The sequence below is a fragment of the Adelges cooleyi genome, unplaced genomic scaffold, assembly GCF_023614345.1.
Source record: "Adelges cooleyi isolate 19-005CV unplaced genomic scaffold, UGA_ACOO_1.1 ACOO_flye_CR_arks_rails_tigmint_CR_PRNA_30, whole genome shotgun sequence".
NCBI classification, from domain to species: domain Eukaryota; kingdom Metazoa; phylum Arthropoda; class Insecta; order Hemiptera; family Adelgidae; genus Adelges; species Adelges cooleyi.
The window spans coordinates 13,331,879-13,351,781 of NW_026095971.1; the positions used below are offsets into that span (position 1 = coordinate 13,331,879).

The 19,903-nt window shown below is 32.9% G+C and overlaps 1 protein-coding gene across 10 annotated transcripts in view; it reads right to left on the reverse strand.

Moving 5' to 3' along the window:
- The window catches only part of LOC126839239 (collagen alpha chain CG42342), a 76,592-nt gene that overhangs the window by 16,367 nt on the left and 40,322 nt on the right, over positions 1-19,903 (reverse strand). For 5 of the 10 annotated variants that reach the window (XM_050574413.1, XM_050574416.1, XM_050574411.1 and 2 more), the window contains exons 2-11: positions 19,694-19,755; positions 16,983-17,018; positions 14,260-14,295; positions 8,444-8,515; positions 7,852-7,926; positions 5,964-6,029; positions 4,814-4,852; positions 3,026-3,064; positions 2,085-2,226; positions 439-515 (exon numbers count right to left, since the gene is read on the reverse strand). In XM_050574413.1, the coding sequence (XP_050430370.1) occupies positions 439-515; positions 2,085-2,226; positions 3,026-3,064; positions 4,814-4,852; positions 5,964-6,029; positions 7,852-7,926; positions 8,444-8,515; positions 14,260-14,295; positions 16,983-17,018; positions 19,694-19,755 (644 nt within the window). Of the gene's footprint in view, positions 1-438; positions 516-2,084; positions 2,227-3,025; positions 3,065-4,813; positions 4,853-5,963; positions 6,030-6,605; positions 6,660-7,851; positions 7,927-8,443; positions 8,516-14,259; positions 14,296-16,982; positions 17,019-17,630; positions 17,667-19,693; positions 19,756-19,903 lie in introns of all 10 variants that reach the window. The other 5 variants (XM_050574412.1, XM_050574415.1, XM_050574414.1 and 2 more) reach the window with 5 other exon arrangements.

The following is a 19,903-nucleotide window of genomic DNA, read 5'->3' on the forward strand; positions in this document are numbered from 1 at the left end:
CCTTTGAAATGACCGACAGAAAGTAAATACATGAAAGTTAACTAGGTTATTTGACTTATTTAATATCTTCTATAAGCTTTGCTGATTGAAAACGAGATTCGTTTGAAACAGCAAACATCGAGAAAACCTTTGCGCGGGTATTTATTTGACTACATCCATCTTTTTTTTTAGATTAAGTTCCACAATATATATATATATATATAGAGAGAGAGAGTGTGTATATATACTATATATATATATATATATATAGATATATATACTATATATATATATATATATATATATAGAGAGAGAGTGTGTATATATACACTATATATATATATATATATAGAGGATTGAATTTCGAAATCAAACAAACACAAGGCGATCCACGATGAAATATTTTGTTAACCTTTCGAGCCAAAATTGATTACCGAGCGATATGATTTGTTTACTTACCGGCAAGCCAGGAGGTCCTTGGGGTCCTGGTAAGCCTGGTTCTGAAATCCCATCCGTGCCATTGCGACCTGGTAATCCTGGAGAATAGTTGCAATACAAAAACACATTTCACATAGAATTTACGATGAAACGTTAAACAACAATAGAGTAACGTTGTAGAAGAGTACAATTTTTGTTTTGTTTATCTACATTACGAGACTTATCTAAACTAAACATATCATATATCTAAGACCGTGCATGTATAATATTATATTATATATATTTCTACTACAGGACTACTACTACTTTCTACTGCAGGCTGCTAATTTTTTTATTTGGATGCTATGTTGCAAAACGCATGCATTTAAAAAAGATGCATTTACCGTATAGCTTTACTTATCTAATTTATTTACGTATATTATGCTACTATTATTATGCGGCCTCTTGGAAACACGATGCTCACTTTACTTGCACCAATGCCCTTAACGCGGTCTAACATATCTATTTGTATGATTATAGAAATTACGTTTCATGCTGACACTCTTGCCTCTCACATTGAATCCGGAAAAGCATAAAAATGATTTGGAAGTTTCACTTATCCTAATAGATTTTATAAAATTATTATTTAAAATAAATATGTATTATATATAAACTAAATGGCTTATTTTAAAATGCATAGGTTTTTTTTTGCTAAAGAGAGTATCAAACGTTATAGTAAAATTGACATAATAATAATTAATATGTACGATGTATAATTTAATATTATTACAATGAAAACAGAACGAATGTAAAGGATGGAAAATAATAGCTATGCCTCAAACATATCACATAATATGTCTGAGAAGCCGATTGCGTTAGACAGCGAGCTAATCCCTCCATTGGTAACGCCTATTGCAAAATGTAAATAATGCACTAGGTGTCCCCCCCAGAAACATGCCAATATTATAAATAGGATTCGACACACGTGCATTCGATCGACTATTCGGATTCAATGTAAGTTTAGCTTATGCTGGTGGTGTCAATAATGGTAATATGATAATATTCTGCTTTATATGATATATTCCTTTACCCGTTTGCCTCTCTTTCCTCGACCTTTCTCGCCCGGCGGTCCCGGTGGACCCACTGGACCCACATCGCCTTTATCGCCTCGCAAACCGACCGGACCTTAAAATGCATAGGCAAATAAAATACAATAGGTACAATACATGATTTTATTGGCAGCATTTCTGTCAACATAGTGTCTCGCTAAAACGCATTGTAAAGCAAATTTTCAAAAAATAAAATAACTACTACTATAATACTACCAGTAGCTAAAGTACTACTAGTACAACTTTTAAAGTAAACTAGTTCTATAATGATAATTCTTCCAGAAATAAGTTTATACAACCAAATATATGATATGATAAAAATTGTAACTGCGATAAATAGTTGGTTAAAACTTTACCTAAAAATGGGTCACAATAAAATATAAAGATGTGAAATAAGAATGAAATCAAACAAAGCGTTTTGGGAAAAAATCCGTAACTACTGTATAGTAAGTGAAAATTTATCGATGCTATATTATGGATAACATTATTAAACGGTATCAATAGTATGTATTATAGTTATAATATCACTATTAACACGAGGATATGTTATAATAGTTTATCAATAGTGTTTGTGGTTACCAGGTGGTCCTGGAGGTCCTGGCGGTCCCTCGATTATGCCGGTGGGAAACTGATCGCCCTTCAGCGTCGTTGTCAAGCCTCGGTCACCCTTGTCGCCTTTGATGCCTTTCTCGCCAACAGGGCCCGGTAGACCGGGTGTGCCCTATAAAGTCGATCACCAGTTGTTTGTTATACATACGCATAATGCATTTTTAAAACACTGGCAAATAAAAACACTGAGCCGTCGAGACGACAAAACAGTAGCGCATTATAAGTATAACATTTATGTTTGTTATCAGACAAAACCCAATTAATTTCTATACTCTTCTAGAAAGGTTTGGAATACAGTCGTCAAATAAAACACTCTAGTGCGAATCATAATAATTATTATAACGAAGCGCCACAGCTACGATCATGGCGGCAGCTTATTCCTGGACGCTCGAACTCAACACGTACATATTAAAGTTCAATTGTGAGAACGAAATCGTGGAGTTATGTGAGTCGCGAAGGTTCTTAAAGGATTTCGCCGGAAGTTATCGTCGTTAAACAAAACGTTATAAACGCGATTTTTCGAAATCCGAAACAGAACAACAGTTGCCGACTTAAACGGATTAAAACCTGACAACAGTCGTTGAACCCCGAGGAGGCTCGGGGAGAATTTACAGTTATAATTATCATATTACTTTATTGACGACTGGCCGAGTGTAAACTTTAATGCCGAGGAGATTGCGAAATTCTCTTCGATTAACGTTGGCCTGGCGGTACGCTCCGCTTCTCCGATGAATTTCATTAAGCTCCACTCCCCCATACTCATACGACTTTTCGCTATGTTTTGACCTTAGATAGTATTTCGTAATTTCAGCTGACGCCAACACAAAGTGTGTATAATAATAGACATTGTCGCGGTTTGTATGTTTTTAGAATAAAAAAATTCAAATGGCGATGTTCTACGCCGTCCTTACCTGCAGTCCTTGTTCGCCTCGGTCGCCTTTAGGTCCTACCTGTACAACAACAAAAAAAAATGTGTTTTTTTAATAATGCCAAAACCGCGTTTTATACGTTAAGTAGAAGTTAACGACACGTTAACGAGCCGGTTGTACACAAAAAGATCATAAAAATACATATTTTATGTATTTTACATAAACAACCATCTTATGTCGGCGTTAATAATTTATTTTTTATTAAACAAATTAGTGTCTATAACAAAAGAGGGGATTTTTTTTATGATTTTACAAAATTGCACTTAAACAATAGTCCCTTGTGGAACAAAGTATAGTTACGGGAGGTTTGTGTTTTTTTTTTATAATTATTTGCCCGATGAGCTAGTATGAGATCTTTTAAATGCAAACCTGTATAGCAAGGAACGATGGTATTCTTTTTAAAGAAGTATCAATCTATAAAGGAATTTTTTAAAATAATTATTATTGTTATTATACAGTGCACTATATATCTGACCCTAATAAGTTTCTGTTACCCACCTGTTAAAAATATACACTTATAATAGAGTGGTTATTTTAGCGTTAACTAGCTTATAATAGTCTGGATAAACATTATATAACCGCACAAACAAGGGGAAAAGTATATAGATATAACACGATATTTAATTAACCCTTCACGTGCGTGACAAGCTATTCTACGCCACAACTGAGTAAATATTTTCAAGGCGCAAAGGGTTGTGTATGATTACACGCCTGAGCTGCTCTTTTTTCTTTCTGCAAATAAAACCCAGTACGATTTTCGAAGGGGAAATTACCACAAGAAGAGTACATTTACAACCCTTTAGTCATTTTAAAGACCCTCTAGATATTATTCTCAAACCTACTGTGCAAGCCATAATTCATTTCCTTGGACTAAAATATATGTATAAGACTTGATGTGAAATAAGTGTACCAATAGTGTAATTTTCTTAAATCCGACATTAACCAACCTTGTTATGTATTCCGATAAAGTACGGAGGAAAAGTAATACTTTCCTAAAAAAGGCGAAGAAGGAGATAGCGCAGAGTGGGATAAGGCGATTTTATGATCCCCAGTCGCCTATTTAACTCTTATAGCATTAGATTTATTCGAGCGATTTCCCCTTGCCACTTGGTGTCCAGACTTACTCTATTTGAAGAAAAAATATTTCTCTTTTTACAGTAGGCTTGTTTAGCCTTTGCCATCCTACATACCGACGCCCCGTGTACGAAAAGTAGCACCGTTCGTGAGTTCTGACGATGACTAGCACCATTCACAGAGTCTTACGAAAAGTAGCACCGTTCAAGTTCTTACGAAGACTAGCACTGTTCGTGCTATTGTTCCCATTGTTGCCAACAGTGCTAGTTTTTGTAAGAAATTCGCGAACGGTACTAGTTTTTGTAAGAAGCCTCAAAGGGTGTTAGTTTTCGCTGGAATTTGAACGGTGCTACTTTTCGTACTTTTCGATACTGTGTCTATATGCCTTTTCCCATCTTTTGTGATTTTACTCCTCAGTGAAACTAGTAGGTAAAATTTAGAGCTATTGCTAATTTAACAAACCCAACTAATATTGGGAAATAATTTTTATAATTAATGTTATGGAAAAATATGTTGTAGCCAAATCGCGTAAATATTAATATTAATCTTTCTATTATTAAAAAAACTTAATTATACATAAGTTAGGTAGACATGTGTCACAGTAAATGGATTGTACTAAACACTTCTTATTTCAAAGGTAACAAAACGCTATTCAGTATTCATATTACAAACGATGAAATTCGATACAGTACTTACCAAACCTGGAGCTCCGGGTGGTCCTTGTTTACCTTCTACCTGTAATTAAGAAAATCAAATTATTAATTAATTTTGTTTCAACTTTTAGAAATAATTCAACCGACGGTATCAAGTTTTCAATAGTAGTGCCCTTTATAAATGCGTACCAAAGTGAACATATTTATTCGGATTATACGTACAGCCTAAATAATTTTAAAAATATCACTGATAATTTGTAAAAGCTCTAGTTTAATTAAAAGTATACTATATATTATATAAATTTAACACTTTATTCGAATATAATAGACAGTTTATTATTGGCAAATTATTATTATTCTTTAACGTTTTGGTAGATAATAAGTAATTATAAAGAATTTAAAATTAAATTAATTATAACGACGAAAACAATATTTGATTAAAATAGGAGCTATAATTAAAAATGAAATAATAAAAATCACTAAATCTCATTGTTTACACAAATATGTTCTAGACATAAAAACTATATTATGCAAAAAATAATATTATACGATAATTCTTGTTTAGCCGAAACAAGAATTATTGATTTAATTATTATTAAATTTGTTTCACTTTGGCAGGTGACATACTGACATTCTAGTTTCAAAAATTACAAATTACCATAATTTATTGACATAAAATAAATTTTGTTATATACATCCAAACGCTTGGCATAATTGATAATTTAAAATATTATGTTAGACTATTATTATCTTTATAAGCATGCTTTTTATTTATCAAACTCTTTAATTTGTACCATCGATATTCATCCATTTTTGCCACAGAGAGGCATCATTAGTTGGTCACACCAAACGTTCTTGCCAAGTTGCTGCTAAAAATAAACCACTTACAACGGCTAAAACTATGGAAAGTTGTTTCACGGGCTAATATTTTTATTAATAATTAACTATTCAAAGGGTGGCTAACAAAATGAATGGTAATTGTTTGCTATAGTAACCATATGGTTTTGCGAAACCACCTGCACGACCCATAGAAACCACTAAACCCCATCTCCCCCCTAACTGATACTGATATATCAGCGTTAAATTATATTTATTATCATTTAAATTTCGTCTTATTGTACCGACTCCACCGTGGAGCACATTGAGCTACAATGCACAGTTTTTATACACATTACATATGTATTGCAACTTACCCCCATTGCGCCCTCGGGTCCTCGTGCACCGACCGGTCCTGGCGGTCCCGGTTCTCCTGGTTCACCCTGTAAACAAGTCGTCCGGTTAGTTTGAAATCATAACAATAACAATATTATAAACATGCAACGTTACGCATAATATAAAATAATATATTTATTTTATGTTCTGCGAGCGGGCGCTAGTACAATCGACCCTGATTGGACGCGTTCAACGATAAACCTCATTTTTAATTAATACACATAAGCACATAATTAATTTAACCGGAATGGTTAAAATAAACAACAATATTTGCTCGACACTGTGTTGTTTTATGAAGACTTTTTAGTATGCTCATCGCCATAATTATTTTTTTTTAACCGTCAAACCCAACAAATACAAAATATTATATTTTAAATTCCCACTCAAACATCAGTGCAAATAGTACGTTTTCCGAACGAAATGAAGTTTCTTTTTTTTGTTAAATAATCACGGACTAGATACTATCTCGTAAAGTTAGTACAATATAGTTGATCTAGTCGAGCGAATATTGTAATAATGTGTAAAGCGAAAGAAAACCTATTGTCACAGCAAACGAAATAAATAAATACAACGAGCGGCTGATATGTTATTAAATAGAATCTGGCATGCAAGAATGTACTCACTTTGACCATGACTATGCTTTCGGCCGATACGTTATGTCCACGTTCTTGTAGTCCCTATAACCAACCAGCCACCGACTACCGTAAATAATAAAAAAGAAAAACAAAGCATTTCATGCAAAAATAAAAATAATAGTTCAAAGTATCATAGTAGGTAGAGAATTGGACCCGTGGAGGAAACTTGTGAGAAAGATCAAGTATATGTCGTTAAAAGTCTCGGGTATAACAATAATTATAGTCATAATCGTAACGGTACGAATTATAATATTAATATCATAACGCGTTTGCCGTTTCAACTGTAAAGTTTACACCGTTAACGCGTTAACGTTGCGGCGGGTATTAACAGTGTTAAATTTAATTTTGAAAAGTACAGAAAAGTAATTTAATAACGAAACTTTAACGCGTTCCGTTTGGATCGTAAGCTCTTTTAATAGACACTTGCTGGTCGTCTGTGCTCTCCAGACGTTTTACTGCACCGGTTCCCTGAGTTATGTTATTCCAGTCCGGAGAGTCGTTGTGGTATTTTAATATTGTACTATTGTTATTACTTTTGCTCGAAAATACTAGTAATAATGCATGCGTTTCCTACGTTGTATGCCATTTAAACGTAAAACAAACGTTTACGGAGACCGTGGGATATTATGCATACTGCAAAATAATATACCCATGTCGGGCGCGTGGTCAACAGATACGGTTTTTCGATTCCGCGTAGATCGGTAAAAGTGAAGTCATGCAAAAATAAAATATTTAAAAACGTGTCTACCGTTGTATTCGCATACAATTGAAAAATAAAACCCTATACGGCAAAACCGACCAATGTAACACTCGGAGACATAAATAATAATACGTAGAATTTTACTCGATAACCTTTTTTTTTCGATCCAATGGTTTTCTTGTATAAGAAAAACAAAAAAAACCAACCGTAATACCCTCTAAACAACGTTTAAAAGAGAGAAATCGCCGGACTCTCACCCAAATACACACGCGCCCTCTCACAAAAGAACTACTATAATGCACACTACTATGCGGTTAGCTACTACAAAAAAAAAAAAAACAAGAATAAAGTAAAGAAATAGATTTACGCCAAAAGAAAGAAAAACAGTAAATAAAACATAATGAAGTACATATTATTATCTACAAGAAACACCAGCGAAACTATGTATATGTATTATATAGTATTGTTGTTATATAAGAATAATAACCAAAAATATTTTAAAAAAACACCCAAGAGCTTTAATATTTTGTTCACCTTAACGGCTACGATTTCTGCGTATCCGAGAGTACCTCCTCTCAGTGTGGTCACAGATCGTTTACTGCTGCTTCCCTGTAATTTAATCGGTACAATATTTGGTGTAATAGTACAAAATAATATACTAAGTCAAAATATTATGAAAGGTATCCGACGACATATTATGAGTAGGTACCTAGTAAAAAGGTCGATAGTACATAAAATAAAATAAAAACAAGTTTAGAGCATCCTTTCGCGCATAAGTAAATAATAATTTTTTAAAAACAAATCTTGTCCGCTTTCGTCCAGTATTGATTTTCGTTAAAACCTTTTTAAGGCCACTGTAGACTAAATATTTCAATAATAATAACATGTACATCGATACTATTGAGACATTTTCTTCTGTCAGTAAAAAATATTCATAAACAGGCGGGTTTCAGTTTTTCTTTTTTTAACATGTTTTATAGTCGTTTATAGCGTAAAATGTAAATACACAAATGTATACTTTATCGGGTTGGAGACAAATACAAAAAAAAACTTGTAGAGGAAATAAGAGAAACAGAGGAAGATATAATTAAAAAAAGACTAAGTATATGTTATGATCTGTCGTTACCTTGACCGCGGCGTATATGTCAAAGTTCGGCGCTCCGGAATCGCCTTTCTGTCCCTTTTCGCCAGAATGACCCTATAGAAAAATTAAAATAGTATATTTATTATTTAAATTACATTAATAGACACAGTTGTATATACATAAACAAACATATAATCAAATGCCACAGTTTGACTTGAATGAGTATGAACTAATTTATTATGTTTGGCATTATAAATGCGGGTTAAAAATCCCAGGATTCTAATGACACTTATTATGAACACGTTAATCTACCAAAGTTTTGGAAGTCTTATACTGCATATTTTACACGTAGGGTTGGAATTGTTGTTCGTTTAACTTCTGTTTGTGTATACTCGAACAACTCTCAATATGATATATTTAAAAATTCCGAAACATTAGTAGACAGGTAGATGAAACAACATATACACAATTTGATAATAATGACTGCAGGTAAATTGAGTCCACGATTAATTTTTAAATAAATATTTCTTTTTTGTGTTTCAATAGGAAAGTATTAACTTATTAAGTAAAATTTTTATAAAACAAAAATGTTTCTCCAAAACTCTAAATTATACTAAAATGGCAGTGATGGTTCCATATTTATATGAACGGCTATCACTTTCAAATTATGCATAGTTAACAATTTCAAACCCATTTGCCAAAAGTGACCCTTGTTGCTTACAGTAAGTCGCACAGTATATATATATATATATATATATATATATATATATATATTTACATACAATATACATAATTTAAAGTACACACTGAAGATTATTCGTACACGATTACATAAATTATTTATACACTCGTTTTATATCCCTTTGGCTGATTTTTCGAATAATATACAAACAAAATTGCACTCGCTTTAAAAGTAAAAGATGCTACAAATTGTTCGATCCTGGTCGATAAGTAAAGTAGATTTTTCAGTTTTCGTTCAAAAATATATAGAAACACGTGATCATGTTTTGTTGGCAATTTTACGACCGTATGGACCTTTTCGACCCTCGACTAACGTAACATTGATGTCCGGTGGATGGTAATCGACCAAAATATTTATTCCCCCATAAAAATCCGTACAGCTTGTATACCGTACAATATTGCTTGTGGTCCGGGGTCAACTGTGAAAACTATGTTTTGACTTGTTATTTTACAGTTTTACGGCTGAGTCGACGCAAGCCGGTTGACACTTAAACATCAACGATAGATCACATCTGCAGTATGGCCTGGATTTAACTACCAAAACATAGTGTACACGGCGGTGGTATTGACGACCATGTGATATTAACGGTTTCTTCTCATGTAGGTACCTATATGATTCAAGTTTCTGTTTTGTAATATCCAAACGTTTGCTTTGCATGTTAATTTAGTATTATTATTGGGTTATATTATTATAGTGAGAGCGGTATCCGATGACAAAACTGGTTTTTTTTAAAGTCCCAAAAAGGAGTCGCTACTCCAACCCACACCGGGCCCGTTTACCGAATATAATCGGTAATTAAATTCTATATCGCACGATAAGTTATGTATTACATTGTGTGTAATATTAGGTGTATAGAAAATCTATAATATATATGCCCACGGAGGTTTGTAATTAAGATATCTCTACAGCGTTTTCGGTGATTTAAAACGGAGTAATAAATTTTCAAAAACACTTTAATTATACACAACCTTTTTGGTTTTCGCCGGACAGCACCCAATTAAATCCATTCTTTTTGGGTTTGTGTCTATATTATTGTGTTTACATCGACTTGATAACCGAACGACGATCGTGTGTAGGTATACATATATTATTATAATTTATAAGGTACCTATCATCGCAAGCACGAGGTTTAAGTATTGAGCCATTTTTATTTGTTAGCGCTTGGCAAGTGCCAACGATTAGTAACGATTCGTCTCGCGACTCGGATACGGATGGCCGTAAAAAGACTTACAATAATAATGTCGTCAAATTTAATAATTTTTATTATTATTGCGGTATGCTACGAACGAGGTCTCGACTTTAAAATCTGAGACGTCAAGACGTTAAAAACGTTTTTTTCCTTTTTGCGTACTTAACACAAAGAAACGTACGTCAAACACGGACTAATGATCTCATATATATATTTTTATAATATTTCAGCGTTTCACTGTCTTTTATTTGTAGTGGGACGCTTAGGACATAATAGGTATATCTTTTCACTAATAATTTTTTTTTTATATTTCTTAATCTAATAGCCTATATATCTATTAGTGATAAAATTATATACAACCGATTAGTCAAGTTATGTTTTTATGTCGTTTTTCTTACATCGTATTAAAACAGTTTTGATTTCTTTTGTTTTTGTATACTTTTTTGCAACTCTATAAAATATCTAAACATTATACATTTAGTTTTATTATATCATCATTATCATCAGCTTTACAGGCCTTTAATGACCAACACTGCCATCATGATATGATAGTTTTGTTATGTATCGAAAGTAAATATTAACTCATAATTGAATGTTCTAATTAGAAGCTAAAACATAACAATTTTAATGGAAAATAAAAATACTCATAACATAACACAAATTATAGCTCAATTCACTCATATATAAATAGACATCAATTAGAAAAGGCAACCTATTAAACATAGTATTAAATTATATTGTTTATTTAGGTCAGTATACGTATCACATTATTAGTTAAAAATTAAAACTTATAAAAGATTGTTAATTTAGAATTGGTCCAGTTATACGCAGTGTCAATAGTTCCAATATCATTAAGGAGACACGGAGAAACTACGCCCCCTCACTATGGTAGAAAATAATAACGTAAGCCTAAGTACGATGTTGACATAATAAAGATCTTTAGTGTACTAACTGTAATTCAACTAATACCCTCCCCGCGTTAAAAATTATTTTTAGATAATTTAGGAAAGAACAATGTTTACTATATTTCTATTATTATACACACAAGGAAACTATTCTGCCCGTGTAAGTTACAACGCTCGCTGGCTGTGGTTTTAACAGCTTTGAAGATGTTTGTAGTATTTTAATGCCGTGATTTTACAATAATATTAGTAGTGGATGGACGTCCTAGGAGACAGAGAAAAAACAATAACAATATTGTGTTTCAACGTCAAAACCGAGGGATCTCATTTTAATATGGCCCGACTCTAATGCAATAGATCCAAAAAAATCATTACGATGGTGAGATTTTAACACCTATTGACGGCTGGCCGCCTGTAGTTTACCATTTGGAAATAAAACTTAAAAGTCTAGTCACGAATTAAAATCAGCGATTCATTGACAAATGCATCACGTCAAATATAGACTGTAACACGCTTAAGTTATAAGGTTTAATAAAGACTACACGGTAAATGGTATCCATACATAAAAAAAATCACTTTCATTTTTAATTGATTGTTTTAAAACGATAAAACAACTAGAAAAACTTGAACAACTTAAGAGGTTGAGATTCATCAAAAGAAAACGCATACGTTTAATACATCCCCAAAGATAACAACATTTATTCTAGTATAGTTTTCGGATTAGTATTAAAATATTCTTATTTAAAAATAGTTTTACAGAGAACTTAATTTAATAAATAAAATTGTTAAATTTATTGAATATGACGCAGGTATGATTTTTAGGTTAGTTAATAAACATAAATTACCAAAGTAAGTTATGACAGCCTGTTTAGTAGTAATTTAAAAGTATTCATTTTTTGTGGTGCATGGTATTTTATAATATTTTTAAATTTTATTGCTTGAAAATAGTAAAAGCCAAGACAGAAATACCAGTAAAAATAATAATTATCGCAGGAGACAAATAATATAAATTAAATTCGTTTTAAATCAAATTTTAATTAAAATAATATTTAATATTCAGAAGTAAATAAAAGCGAGACTAAAGAAAACCAAAGCGCGACTGAAACTGATTTAAAAGTAAATTACTCCTGGCATATTAACAAACGTTTTTTCTTTACTATAATAACAATTGCGGTTCTTTCTTGTAGCGTTTACGAGCGCCGTTTTTTATATTGTTACATTTTTGTTTCTCCGGGTGATTTTCTTTTAATATGCCTCAGCAACTCTACAATTGGCCGTTGGTTGCTTTTTAATGTATCCGTTTTTTCGGGTTAAAAATGCTGCACGCACAAAGCTTGAGGAGCTATGAAAAATGCTACATTCAAACTCTACCAGCATTTATTGTGGCCAAATTCCGATGACTGCGAAATTTACTGCCTGCAAAGACTTTGTCAGAGAAATTCGCAAATACATTAAAGCTTAGATCCCTTTTACCGCCATGTCGAAATAAACTGTAAAACGAGAAAACTTTTGGAATTTCCACGCGATTTTCTGTTGCGGTAATTACCAATATCCTAGAATAACCTAATCGTATGCAGTTTTCATCGGGTTTGCGGTGTTCGTTACGATTATTTTTACATAATAATGTTAGCCAGATAATTTGTTTACTACAAGTATGCGCTATACTTAGCTGATCCGCCACCGTAGCTACCTACGTATATTTGTTTGAGACAGAGATCTCGTATACATTCACTATTATTGTTGTGTACTCGGCTAATGGTAAACGATTAAAATGTAAATGGGCGCGCGTAGATGTCACACAAGCCAAGATAACGCATTATAAGACGGGCCCAGAGTGTATTACGGCCTATTAAAAATTAAATGCACGATATATATTTTTTAATAGACGAATTAACAGCAATATCGTGTTGAACGTTTTCGGCCGGTCGTCGTGTGATGTACAAACGTCTCGTTTCCTATAATAAACCCGTCAAATTAGGCTTTCACTCTGCATTTCGACGACAAGCTAATGACGGTGCAGATACGGTTCCATTGGCTTTTATAATACAAAATATCATACATACGCTCTTGGCCCGACACCTCAGTAGGCGTTTAAAATACTATATACCTACCATATTATATTAGTGTGTGCGCAAACCATAAAAAACAAATACACATTGAAAATGAAAAATCATTAAACGCGGTGCCAATTTCATGCGGCTGTAGGATAATTAAATTTAATATCCTGTCGGAGACACTAAAAGGCTATAATACAATAATAATAAAAATTATAATATTATTATTTTTTTTTTTACTATCGTACGTCGTCCATTGTTTGTAAAAATAAGAAATACTCATTGTTTACATAGTAGTTAAATTAACCCGTGTCAACGTGACCGTCCAAAAGGACAATAGCGTGTACTATGCTAATCGTATCATTCCTATAGTGGTGACCAAAACAAAAAGCTTTTATTTTTTATAAAACAGAGACACCGTGTTATTATTATAATATATGTTATTTATTATAACATGTTGTTAAATTAGTTTTCTTGGAGAACACCGGGAGGATGCAGTTATTTGCGGCAAATAAGTGGGCGATCACTTAGTCCTAGGTCTTAAACAATAGGTTGTTTCCGTTGGTGCTACCGTTAATGTTTATTTTCTGTACATACAACGACGACAACCTGAAGTTTATTTTGGTTTTTACCCCTCGCCGTCATCAATTTCTTTTAACCTTCGGCGCACAGTCGCGTACATTAGGTGCCGTTTTACCGAATAACAGCACTCCGGAGGTATACAAATATTTCTACGTTTGTCTTCGAGTCTTATTGCCTCGCATGTGCCAGCTGTAAACCCATCCTGTTCAGAAAATTTCTGTGTGATGCTACTAAAATTAATATAGTGGCCATAGTGCTTTCTAATGTTTAAGCTATTACGGATACGTTTTAACTTTGAAAAGTCGACGGGTTCGGGGACAAACAGCCAAAGGGTATATAAATAATAACATGATAATTCGAAATTAGTTAAGTTTTAATGAATGACTTACGGCGTCGCCTTTTGGTCCGTCCAAGCCGATGGGACCCTGTAAAACACACACAAAACAATACAAATGTAAATTAATAAAATATAATGAGTGGGTATTAGTAGTTTGTCTTTTTCAAAGAATAAAAAAACAATATAAAAACAAGAAACCATGGTGTTAAAAAGTGTAATAAATTACGGCATAACAATGTGTTATTTGCATAATAATATGCGAATCACACTCTATAATAAATATTATTATAGAATGACGTGTAAATGAATGAGAGAATAGGTAATTGCGATGGCATGCGGTTAGTTAAGACTTAAGAGGTATGTATAAGCTAATTGTGGTAATCATGCACATGGATATGGATAGGATGGCAATAGTAGTACTGCTATGGGAAAAGGATGAATAGTGTATCCATGTTGCGACTAGTTGAAAAAACAAAAATCAAGTTTGTCTTAATAAATTTAATGGAACGCAAGCCGAACCGGGGGTCGGTGAGTTGATTACATAAACAGGAACTGCCATACAATAAATGTATGTACGAAGGCCTATCTATAACAAATTGCCTTAGGATTAACGGCGGCGTATGTAGGACGGGTTATCACGAGGCAAACCATTACACGCCGCCGTAGTCTTCCCCCGCGGAAAGAATAATGTTCAATATCAATATTGGTTTGGTTTTGATTTACTCGGTAATGGAATATAAGATGAAAAAAAGAACAAATAAATAAAAGAAATCATCCCCGGGCGCGTGATTGTTATCTATTTTTTACGCGCCACTGGTCTTAACATATTGACGAGGTACGTTTACAATATTTTTGTTTTATCTTAGTTGCTTTTACCTCCTGTGGAACTTGTCAAAATCATAACGTTCGGATGAAAAATAATCTTACTGCAACTCTCGGGATGGAAATTCGAACAGCGAACAACACGATATTATACCCGAAACCGATTGGATTTAAACGCTCAGATAGAGGTAATAATAATTAGACGCTGTCTATGAACTCTCGAATTGTATTATAATACGAGTATACAACCCTTTCCCTTACTCCGAATAAGGGTCAATGGTCTCCGGGTCCGTGAAACGACAGTATTTGCGCTGTTTATAATATATTATACTAAACAAGGTAAACGACGGGGTCATTTAAAGCTCTATCGCCGTTCGCGTTGGGGACTCGAATAATTTGATTTTTTCCCTTCAGTTTCGAAACCATTTCCACGGTCCAACAGAGACAATACAATACGGCAGTAACGCGATAAGCCCTCTCGGGATCCGACGGCAAAAACCTTTGGACGGGTGTTGGGAACTCGATTGCATTCCAGCGGTACAAGGAAGGTGTCCAATTACTCCCAATTTAAAATGATCTCACTAAATTCTAAACTCCCCAACCCCCGCCTCTCAACCAAAAAAAAAATTAGTTCATTACTCGATGAAGTTTGATTTATCACTTTATCATTCCTATCGGGAAATTTGGTTTATTTTTCTCACCTTTATAACCATAAATTATTCAGCGAATTCAGGATACTGCTATAGTAGATTCGGTACCCTAAGGATGATGTGGCTTTTGTGCATGACTTATAACCGACATAAGAACACAGACGAGACAAAAATAAATCGAGTTAATTAAGCGAAATACTCGTCTGATAGCGTGTTTTTTTTAATAAATTTAACTGTCCGCATACACGCTAGAGTGGTCTATTTCTATGAAAGCACACTAATCAGGCCAACCCCTCTACGCCAGTAATGCCTTGTCCGATTTTAACTCGGTGACGCATTCAATACGTTATGGTGAAAATATTTTTTTTTTATCAAACCCTCGAAGAATATTATATAATATAATGCCATACAAAAAGTTATATAGTTATATATGCACGCCAAGTGATTGTATAGTAGTATAACAGTTTATTAAATACATAATATTATGAAACTAAACGCTATAAAAAAAAATATCTGTCAATAATTTGAAATAAGAAATATTAAACTACCTAAATGCTACGGGCTCCCCTCGAAGTTAATTACAAGCATCTACATAAGTAAAATATATTATTTTATTTATTCGGTATTTAATTTTCCCTGGGAGCTATCCGCGCAGTAGTCGAAACACGTGTATTTCTTTGGAAACCGGAAAGTCTTCTTTTTCAATTTGTTTTTAGTTGTGTTCGGCCTTGGGCTTAAACTTATTTCCTTAACTTCCTTCGGTTTCCTCGTAATTGAACATAGAACAGTTAATACCGAAAAAGCAAAATTATTTTTAAATAAAATACTTATATAAAGTCAAAAGTCGCGAACGAATCCATTACACGCCATCAATAATATTGATATAGATATATGAAGTAGACGGGAGTGTGGAGTATACTTTATTTACAACACCAAAGTATAAGTAACAAGCGGTGGCATAATTATTAATGTATAAAACGTACGGAATACCACAAAGTTGTTTAAATGCTAATGGTTTTTCGCATAATATAGTATTAGGTGTATTACTACAGGTGAATTGTTACTAAAGAGCGTTTTGAATTTTTAAACTACAGAAGAAAATGAAGATATATTATAATATTAGGTACAAAACCAGCGGTAAAGAAAGTTCAAAAAACAATAGCCGATGAAAACGAAACACCGTTCAATATATTATATTAAAACTAAAATCAGAAAATATTGTTTAGTGAAAACCATAGTATATTATTGTGTTATTTTTTTTATTAATATTATATATTGTGTTTTGGTTTTGGATGGTTCTTACCATCAGCCCTCTGGCCCCTTTCATTCCTCTTGGGCCCTAAAAAATAAAAATAAAAGAACCGTCGAATTGAGTTTTCCTATAAATATATACATATAAACCTAATTGTTTTTACAAAATCACGAGATTAGGAACAGGGACGTCGAACGCGCTGGGGGAAGTAGCAAAGGAGAGCGTAAGGTATTCAATGAAAATTATTTTTCCAAAAACTCATACACACAGAGTCGATTTGTATATGAGTGCAGGTCGTGCAATTCTATGGTATGTAAGTACCGTGTGTGTGTATGTGCCTAAGCGTTTATTATGCGTTTCTGACAAAAAAAAACTGCAGAGTTTGCGGCTAAAGTATTTGTGTGCCCGGGTGGGCGAAATAAAGAAGACATTGCCAAAAAAACGTTCGGTCAAAATACGAGATAAAAATATGAATATTTCATTTGAAGTTAAAAGCCGTCATGTTGTTTTTTAGGAGTCTGGACAAAGTGATGATGTCGACGGTTCATCCAGCCAAAATATGAGAAAAAGTGTATTATAGTATTATAAACCGTGTGTGTGGCAACATGCGATGCTATTGCAGTAGGACGTGCCAAAACAAATAATCGCATAACAATAATATCATTTCGAAAATAAGAAAAATATGCGATGAATAAATACCGGAAAACCATTTTTTCCAGGAGGACCTGCCGGGCCCTGTAAAACATTAGCACAACAATTTGTTTTCACTTATTTATGAAGAATAAATAGAATATATTATTTTTATCACAAAGTTATGTGAAACAGTGGAAATCGTTTGTAACTGTCAATTTTTGCAAGCATGAATTTTAAATAAACTCTAAAATTTAAATTTATTTTGAAAAGAATAGATGGTTTATACCAGTTGACTAATCTATAATTATTTTTAATATATGTGAAAATAAATGTTACTAATGTTAATAAAAATATAAATTTTGACCAAATTTATCTTAAATAATTTTTTCAAATGAACTAAATATTAAAATTGTTTAACGATGTTCTACAAAAAAAAATATAATTAAAAAAAATTAACAAATAATTGTTCTTTAAAGTTTATATTTAATTTAAAGTGGTTAAATTGAATGGATGAAAAAATAACTTAATTAAAACGGTATAATTTTTAGTTTGTTATTTTACATTATTTTTGTATAATATTAGTTTTCTTGACAAATTCGTGGGCGATAGTAAGATTATAAATACTTTGCAGATACTTAACAAATTATTTATGAACAAATGACTGAAAACGATAAATATATGTTTTGAAATACCTACTCGTCTGACTGATGTTAACATATTAATGGATTTCTCGCGTTTATTTTCAAAACTAATGTGAGTACTAAAATAAATCTGAAGTTGATAAAAACATTATGTCGACTCGTAGTTAACAAGCAAGTAGTATTTAATACTGTGGGCCAAACAAAATCTGCTGACTGTTTACTAAATCGTAGAACTAAGATTTTTATGACCATTATAGCGATTGAAATTTTGAGTTATAAACAAAATATTACAATAAACGCTAACGGATAACTCTATATATAAATTTAAGGTAACCTCAAATATTTTTCTATTTTGGTAAAAAAAAGTATCATTAAACAATAACAAAAGTTTATGCAGTTGAATAGTCTATTCTGAGAAACAATCAATTAAAACTTGTATATTAGAACGCTAATCTCCATACGTCACTACTCGTGCATAATGAAAATTAATAGAATGGTCCTGAATAGTAGAATATCTGTCAAAGGGTAACTGATAGTTATTTAATTTGACATAATGAATTGTTTTTCATTCAGAGCGTTTTTGCGACCAAATTTATCAGAAAAGGATTGCACGTCAGCCGAAAATACCATATTATTATTATTTTTTAGCTTCAATGCGTTAGCTGAGAAGGTATTGTTCTATTATTATTCTACTCTGTTGTGAACGCTGCTGATGCCGAAATACGCGTACGCACGCCTACTTAAAAATGTATTATTTTTTGTGGTGAATGGTATCTTTTGGTTGTTTTCTTCTTTTTATTATTATTTATCAGTGTAATAAACCTCAAACTATTAACGGTTGTGCTGCCCTTTTCCGGTTTCGTAATCGTTATAGTGCACTTCAATAACAGCCCTAGCCCCTACGATAATTATTCATGGCACTATAATATATACATAGTATAATTTAAATACGGAGCCAAAGAAAAATATCCGACAGCACTATTACTAGCCGTTTGTCCCGGCATGAATAACGTATAATCAATAATGAAAATAAATAGACTCGTTATAACAATCTATACAAGGTCCGTTTGTAATAACATTAATCCGTAATGATCGACGTGACCTAACGCTTTGCCAAAAGTGTGTTCCACCGGGTAGAATAAGTCGTTGAAATTCTCTGCGCATAACATACTATGGTAACCGCGGACTATGGACATTGAACATGAACACATGACCGACACACGAGATGTTATCCAATTAAACGCCCACGGGTGCATTGCTCCGTTTATAAGTAAATATTTAGATTAGTGTGTCGTTAGATTTCAGTATCACATTTGAACTTTCAGTATGCAAAATTATATTCCGACTAAGAAATGTCACCTACTTATTTTATACTTTACCAAAATAATTATAACAATTGACTTAGAGTGTCGTTACAAACGATTTCCCCCGTCAGGGCGAGGCGTCGGATTGATTGCTTTCGAAATTACATAACAAATGGTTACTTACCGCCGGTCCCGGTTCGCCTTGATCACCTTTCTTGCCTCGTTTTCCCCTTTTACCAGGAGGCCCTGAAAAATGACATAAACGTATTCGATTAGCATCATCTCGCCTCTGTATATATACAACACAGTGATAATTTAATACGGCAATTAAGTCGGCACAACAGCTGCGGGTACCCTTCAAAAAGAAAAAAAAAATCTGGCGGGAAACGCTGTA